General features: G+C 51.1%; 1 protein-coding gene across 1 annotated transcript in view; it reads left to right on the top strand.

The window, feature by feature from the left end:
* The window catches only part of LOC103623542 (interferon-induced very large GTPase 1), a 10,975-nt gene extending 2,922 nt beyond the window's left edge, over nt 1-8,053 (top strand). The window contains 3 exon segments of the mRNA XM_017743372.1: nt 125-3,585; nt 3,866-5,222; nt 5,225-8,053. Of these exon segments, the coding sequence (XP_017598861.1) occupies nt 127-3,585; nt 3,866-5,222; nt 5,225-7,569 (7,161 nt within the window). The 5' untranslated portion in view covers nt 125-126 and the 3' untranslated portion in view covers nt 7,570-8,053.
* The last annotated feature ends 244 nt before the right edge of the window (nt 8,054-8,297 follow it).

Raw genomic sequence — 8,297 nt, 5'->3', positions numbered from 1 at the left:
GAGGCGGGGCCCCAGCAGCCGGGTGGGAGCAATCCCCAGGGCCGCAGCTGCTGCAGAGCCTCTGCCAGGAGGCTGGGGCCTCTGACAACACAGCTTAGGGGCAGTCTCTTTTCTTCCTCCACAGCCATGGCTTCGCAGGAGGACACGCAAGAGGGGGATGCCAAGGCACAGCTGGCAAAGGCATTTCAGAAGGAAGGACTGGATGCTGGATACTGGGTGCCCAAGGTGTCGCAGGTCCTGGGAATTGAGTGCAGAGAAGCCCTGCAACATCTGGAATATAAAGACTACCTCAAGCTGGAGTGTGCAGCACGGCACCCCTGGGAGAAAAAGGCACTCCAGAAACTCCTGAAAATAAAAGATGACAAAACAACCACTGAAGAGGTGCAGAAGGAGCACTTGGAGAAGACAAAGCAGAGACAAGAAATGGCCAAACAAGCCCTAAATGATCTGACAGAAATGCTCAAGAGCCACAGCCAGGATGCTCTGAGGGAGAAAGCAGAGACTCTGTGGAAAGCCATGGAAATTCCAAAAGAGTTCTGGCCATCGCCAAAGAAGCCCTTGGCGGATATGCTGGAGAGCATCCACAAGCAGCTGGAGCAGCAGGAGTTGTCAGCAGGCAGGACGGAGCACATCCCCGACACGGAGGTGCTGAGCCGCGCGTCAGGGGGACTGGCCCTGCAGGGCATCTACAGAACCAGCAGACCTGAAGATGTGCTGGCAAAGCGAGAGCAGCTCCTCAGGGTTCCTGAGGGATTCCAGCTCTCTGGTCCGGAGCAAGGATCGCTGCTTGAGAGGAAGGAGTTCTCCTCCTCTGCGGCAGAATCCAATTTCACCAAGTCCATGGAGCAGCTGGGGTTCAGCATCAGCGTTTCTGCCAAAGCCATGTTTTGGGGAGTTCTGGAATCGGGTGTAGGTCACAGCAGCTCCTCACAGTCACAGAACATCCACCAGTCCCACTCTGAGCAGAGCTACTTTTGTACCACCATGTACCAGTACATCCCTCTGGCCTCCTGCTACTTCCAAAGGCATCAGCTTCGCCTCTCGGATGCGGCTCTGCAGGAGCTGCAAGACATGGAGCAGCTTTTGAGCTTCACTCAAGAAGACACGGCCCCCATGGTGAGTAGGTGTGAGATGTTCTTCAACAGGTTTGGGTCCCACGTAAACCATGGTCCCCTCCACTTTGGGGGGATATTCTGGTGGAAGGCGTCTACAGAAGGATTCCGAGCCGAGCAGCAGGAAGAGATGAAGCAACAAACCTCTGAAGCTCTGAATAGCCTTGTCAGGAAGAGCTACGGTAACTTCGCGGCCAGTGCGGCGGGGGCCCTGGATACTTGCAATTCCACCTTACAAGCATCTGTCCAGGGAAAAGCCAGAGAGAGTTCCCACACAGAGATTCAGCTCTACGTGGTCAACACAGGGGGCCCACCAGACACAGCTTCTCTTCCTCAGTGGAAAACGGGGCTCGTGTCTGATAACACAACGTGGTGCGTTATCGACCGCGGCTTTGAGCTGATCCCAGTGTGGGATGTTATCCGGTGCAATCACAGCAGGGATTTTAAGTCCGTCAGTCAGATGAGCAGAGCCCTCAGGGCTGCGTACAAAGCGCTGACAAATCAGAGCGTCGGCACCATTTTTGGAGAGGAATTGGACAGTGCAGTGCAAGAGGCCAGAGATTTCATGGCCACTGTGAAGAGCAGGGAGGTGACGGTGGATGAAAGGAAGCTGCTCGTGCTGATGGAGCTAAAAGAGGGTCTGCATGCAAAAACCAAGAACCCCAGTGTGTGGATCAATGTGTGCCTGTCGGACAAAGGCCTGCAGGACTTCCTGGTGAACACCGTGCGCAGTTGCCAGGAGTCACCTCCAGAAAACACCACCTCGATCAAGGTAATGTTGAGGAGCCTCCTGGATCCTCATATCTACTCTGTCAAGGACTTCCCGGAGGCTTCCTTCATTATGCAATGGATCTTCCAGACTGAGCAGCAGCTTCCCAGACCTCCCAAAGTCTCTGAGCTGGAAGAGCTCATCAAAACACTGCAGCAAATGAAGGAGCACATCCATGCTGTCACCTATGCACCAGGAAGCTCTGCTTCTGCTGTTCATGAAGCAAAAAAAGAAGCCACCCTGACCACCAGCCTCGCCATTTATTCCTTGCTCCAGTCTCTCCAGGAACGGGCTGAGAAGGACATGGAACTGTTGGTGCTCTTGATTGCGACCAGCACAGGGTACGACGTGGAAAGCAGCACTTTTCCACACCTCCTTGGACACCCAGAAATTCAGTACATGGCCAAGGAAATGGAAGCGGCACATGAGGAGTACGTGAACCTGAAGGAGCAAGATGCCGACAGAGCTGAGGCCTCCCTTCTGCTGACGGGTCTGAGTGTGACACCCGAAAGTCAAGAGCTGTCCCCTGAGCAGAAGAAGGAGCGTTTAGTTTTCATGGAAGATCACATGCAAGGCTTGTGGTCCACACGGATCAAGAATCTCCTCCAAAAGCACAGTGGAGGCAAAGACTGGGAGAGGCTGGAACAGGACTTGCATTCCTTGATCAGAGGGTGTTTGGATGAGAAATGGGATGAACAGAGGATGCAGAACATACTCAGAGACATGGAAGAGACTTTTCCACCACCTGAGCTCCCCAGTCAGTCCCAGTCCAAGTCAGATGGCAGCGAATCCCAAGCAAATGAAGCCATTGCAAACCAGGAATTCCTCCAGTTGCTCAAGCGCCTTGGACTCAAAAGGCACTATCCAAGAAAAATGGGGATGGGAGATTTCCGCACCATCTGCAAGACATCTCTGCAGGACAGCCAGCCCAGCAAGGACAAGGAACTGCCATTTTACTTCTTGCAAAAGCTGCTCACAGTGGATTACCAGGTCAGGTACCTGACTTGCTGGGACAAGGGACAAGGGACAAGGAACCCAGGGCTTCCACGTGTGCTACAAATGACAGAGCAAGAGCAGAAACCTTCTGAGTTTTTTGAAAACTTTCTCCATCGTTTGAAGGAAGCAGTCCCTGAACCTGGAAGCAGGGACAGCCGTGTGCACCCCATGGACCTGCAGATGGCCATTTTCCATTGTGCTGATGACTTCCTGAGACAGTCCCTTGCAACCAAGCTGGCATTCTGCCAACTGGCGCTGCCTCTGCTGGTGCCCAACCCGTGCACTTCACAGATCGAGTTCCCGCTCTACGCCCTCAGCCAAATCCAAAGGAGCTGGAAAGAGGCAGACAAGTCAGGAAAGCAGGCCAGAACAAAGAGTTACAACAACAAACTCATCTTTCAGGTACAGACACCCATTGTGTCCTTCATCCGCATTGGCAGCTCGGCCTCCTCTTCCAAGTCTCAGCTCCTGAACGCTCTGCTGAGCAAACGCAAACACGACACTTTCTTCCACCGCCACTGCAGAGGCAGCACCAGAGAGCGTTTGCTGATGGAAGGGGTGGTGGAGATCACCTGGTACTGCCCCCGCGGAAGCCCTGATGACACCTTTGAGTGCTGCGTGGCTTTCTGTAACCTGCATGGAGATGCCAGGGATCACGGAGCACAGCTGCAGTTCCTGCAGGAGATATCCGCTGTCAACGTGGCTCTCGTATCCGATTCAGAGCACATGGACAACAGGGGGAAAAAGCTTTTGCAGGGCCCGTGGCAGTCACAAAGGCCTTTGGTTTGTCTTCTCACGGAAAAAGAGAATGTTGCAGCTGGACAAGCCAGCAAAAACATAACAATAGGGATCAAGAACAGAAACGAAGCAGAACTCATGGTCCAGCTGACCAAGACAATTGGGAATCTCCTGGAAGGATCTAATCCACGTTTCAGCCTGGAGGCATGCCTGGATAAAGCTTACCAGCATGGATTCGTAGTGGATGCAGATCAGCCTGCGCGATTCAGAGCACATGGACAACAGGGGGAAAAAGCTTTTGCAGGGCCTGTGGCAGTCACAAAGGCCTTTGGTTTGTCTTCTCACGGAAAAAGAGAATGTTGCAGCTGGACAAGCCAGCAAAAACATAAAAATAGGGATCAAGAATAGAAATGAAGCAGAACTGGCCGTCCAGCTGACTGAAACAATCCAGACTCTCCTGGAAAGGTCTCATCCACGTTTCAGCCTGGAGGCCTGTCTGGACAAAGCGCGCCAGCACAGATTCGTAGTGGATGCAGATCAACCTGCATGTTTGACAGCCAAAGCAAAGGCAAAGAAGCTGGTGGAGCTTCTGAAGAAAGAGAAGCTGTCTGAGATCAAATCTCAACTCCTGCCCCTTCAAGGAAAACTGTGGTACCAGTGGTGCAAAAAGGACAAAGAGCTCACTCGCTTACAGGAGAAGAGGAACAAGAGCATTGAGCATCATCGCAGCCAAATCGAATATGAGAAGAAAGCACTAAGAAGAAAGCAACTTGAACAAGCCTTCCCCCTTAACCCACTGATGAAATCATTCCTTGGCTTTCTCCAGGCCCAGCCAGCAGATACCAAGAAATACTTCCTGCACTGGATGAAGGTCTTTATGGATGAGCTGTCCTGCGGTCGCCTTGAAGAACTGAGGAGAGACTATCACGAGTTATGGTCTGAAGTCCTGGCAAGAAAGAAAAGCAAGAAAAAACCCAGCATGGAAGCTCAGCTGCAGAGTCGGTTGAATGCCCTCTCTGATGAAATCAACGATTCATCCATTGGCCTGGAGCATCTCTTGAGAGAGGTGGGGCAGATTTATGAAGCTCTGCAGTTAATGAAGACAAAGAATTACAATTTTGTCAAACTGCCGGAGATTGCAGCAGATCTGATGGTTTCAGGGTATCCCGTGGAGCTGATGGATGGGGATGCTTCTTACCTGCCCTTGCGCTGGGTGGGAGCAATCTTTGACAGCTTAATTGAGAGGCTGGGGGACAAACGAGTGTTTGTGCTCTCCGTGCTCGGCATCCAGAGCACAGGCAAGTCCACCCTGCTGAATGCCATGTTTGGTCTGCAGTTCAACGTCAGCGCGGGGAGATGCACCTGCGGAGCCTTTATGCAGCTCATCCCAGTGGGCGAGGAGCTGCAGCAAGACTTGGGCTTTGATTTTGTGCTGGTGGTGGACACAGAGGGACTTCGTGCCATTGACATGGCCAATAAACACTCCCTGAACCATGACAACGAGCTGGCCACCTTTGTCATTGGCATTGGCAACTTGACTGTGATCAATATCTTTGGAGAAAATCCATCAGAAATGCAAGATGTTCTCCAGATCGCTGTGCAGGCTCTGCCCGGAAGGAATTCTGTAACACCTCCCCCTTCAGCAACGTCATCGGCTTTGATGTGAACACCCACATTCACTACTTTGCTCACCTGTGGGAAGGAAACCCCCCGATGGCACCACCCAACCCCACCTACAGCCAGAACGTCCAGCAACTAAAGAGCAAAATCCTCCAGGCTGCCCAGAAGCAGTCGCAGCGCAGCATTTTGAGGCTCTCGAGCCTGAAAGTTCGTATTGGTGACCTCTGGAATGCGTTGCTGAATGAAAACTTTGTTTTCAGCTTCAAGAATTCCCTGGAGATTGCCGCGTACAGGAAACTGGAAAGCGCCTTTAGTCAGTGGACCTGGAGGCTGAGGAGTCACGTCTTAGACATGCAGATGAGACTGGACAACAAAATTCGGAATGGGGACTTGCAGAACGTCACCAGAGAATACCTTGAAGGGCAGGTGCAAGAGACAAGTGATGCCATTGAGAAAGAAGTGGAAAAGTATTTCAGGGAGGACAAAGACTGTGAGACACTGGTCCAGTGGAAATCAAGCACAGAACTGAAGCTGAAAGAACTAAAAGAGGCTCTTCTTCTTGAAACAAAAAAGAAATGTGAGAATCTTATTGAGCTACAGAAGGAGCAGAGTAAACTGGATGCAAGGAAGGTGCAATATGAAGATGAGCTCCTGAGGAGGAGTAGGGAGTTGGCTGTGACTCTGAAAGGTAAGAGCCTCAGTGAGAGAGAACTGAAGGACAGCTTTACCTTTGTCTGGAACAAGTGGATTGCTGAAGTTTCCTGTGTTGCTCCTCCCCTTGAACAGGTGGATATCGATGCAGAAATGGAAGATGTCCTTGTAGAGCACTTTAAGGAACCGGGTTTCCATGCCAGGATCACATCATTTCCCAAAGGCAGAGGATTTTCTTTTGACACGGAGAAACACGTCATGAAGAAAAAGTATTTGGGCTTCTTCCAAGATCCCAGGAGCATTTCCAACGCTGATGTGATCAAATTGCAGCACATCACAGACAACATCATAGCGTGTGTGAGAGCAAACATTGATAAGAAGGAACAGGAGAAACGGGATTACAGTCGAAATTTTATTCATGAAATACTCAATGAAGTACAGGAAGGTGTGAACTCCATCCCCAGCAATGCAACCTGTACTTTTAACAGGGAGTACAGCATAGATTTGTCTCTGTATCTTTGCAGAATGGCAGCAGAAAGGTTTAAAGTCATGCATGAAGCGTTCCAAAAGGCAAATGACCCAGTCGTGTACCTGAACAGCAAGAGAGAGAATTTTTTCCAGTGTTTCCAGATTTCCTGCCAAGGAGCCACTTCTATCACAACTTTTGCTGTTTTCCTTTGTGACAAGATTGAACCAGCTCTTCACCGGGCGGTCTATGAGAGGACGGCTAAAGCCATTGCTGAGGACATGCAGGGCAAATTCCCAGATTTCCAGGGCAACAGAGCCAATCTGGAAGTCTCCATCCTGAGATACCTGGCAGAACAAGAAAATTTTGAGTATTTCAAGGAGTACCTTAGGTTTCCAAAACAGTTTTGTCAGAGTTACATTGAGACACGAGTTAGGAGTTACTGTTTAGATGGGAACAGGAGGCTGGAAAAGTTTTTAGATTCCTCCCTTAATCTTCTCTATGGAAACATCCTGAAAGCTGTTTCCTTCTCAACCCAGATTGTCAAAGACAGAAAAGACAGAGAAGACAAAGTCTCTCTTTGGCTGGATGAATTTTGCAGGGAACTGACAGAGGTGATCAACTTGCCCAGAAGTGACCTGAAGGGCATTGAGCACCAGGAGGTCACAGACATAGAGTTCCTGAGCAGTGTCATGGCAGAAGCTCTGGATGACCTGAAGAACAGGCTCAGGAAAGAATTTGCTGATGCCGATATGAGCTCGTTTGCAAGGCAGCCTCACACCATCCTGGCAGAGCATTTCTCGGGGTGCTGGGAGCAGTGTCCCTTCTGTGGGGCTGTTTGCACAAACACCATGCGGAATCACGATGGAGACCATCAGCTGGTCTTCCATCGCCCACAAGCTTTGACGGGATTCAAGTGGCATGAGACGAACTACCTGGTCATTGATATTTGTTCCAGCCTTGTTGCAAGTGATTGCCAATTCAGATTTGATGGTGGCCCGTGGTTCCCTTACAAGACATACCGTAATGCTGGACCTCCTGTTTCCACTTGGAACATTCTTCCTGATCCATCCATGCAGGCGTACTGGAAATGGTTTGTGTCTCATTTCAGGACACAGCTGGAAGCTTTGTACAATGGGAAATTTCAGGGCAAAGGAGAAATCCCTGAGGAGTGGCAGAGAGTTACCAAGAGTTACCAAGCAGGAAGCACTGTCTGAGCTGGACAAGCGTTAGGCCACGTCCATGGGAAGGAAGAACCACAACGGCTTTGCAGTTTAGAAGAACTTTGTACCAGGCTCTCCACAAAATGCAGTTACAACAATGACACTCTCAAGCCACACACAGCCAATGGTATCTAATTGCTCCCAAATTTGGTGAAATAAGGTGTGTTACTGCAGCCATTGCTCAGCAACTCCCTCGCTTCATGATAAAGCCAGAATGCTCCATCCTTCTTGCCATAAGCGCTTTCCTCTGCATTGTCCTAGAGTCAAACCAAACTCCTTCCCTGGGCCCATCGGCTTCGTGGCCAAGCCTGATCCCAAGGGCCAGGGCAAGGGCAAAGGCAGCACTCAAAGCCCCCCTTGGATCTGCTGCTGTGAGACAAGAAGGGACTGCCCCAAAGGCAGTTTTCCAGCTCCTGAAGGGCTGCTTCAGCCTCATCCCCTGCAGGCTCTGCTAATAAAGGAGTTGATTTGGACTGTGCTGCTCTGTGCCTCCTTTGTGTTCAGGGCAGCCCCAGCTGGGGGTGACTGGAGCTCTGTGTGGGGCAGACAGGCAGAGGACAGCGGGGTGGCCCTGGGGGAGGGCGTGTGGCAGCAGAGGCTCTGCTCCTTTCAGGGTCTCTGCTCCAGGAGCAGCTTCACTGTCTGCAGGGACAGCAGAGAGGGCAGGAAGCCCCAAACCACAACAACATCCAGGGAAACCAGTGGGAGTGGCAGGTGCCAAG

Source organism: Corvus brachyrhynchos, unplaced genomic scaffold (assembly GCF_000691975.1).
Source record: "Corvus brachyrhynchos isolate BGI_N302 unplaced genomic scaffold, ASM69197v1 scaffold211, whole genome shotgun sequence".
NCBI classification, from domain to species: Eukaryota; Metazoa; Chordata; class Aves; order Passeriformes; family Corvidae; genus Corvus; species Corvus brachyrhynchos.
This window is presented reverse-complemented; position numbering and strand designations above follow the sequence as displayed.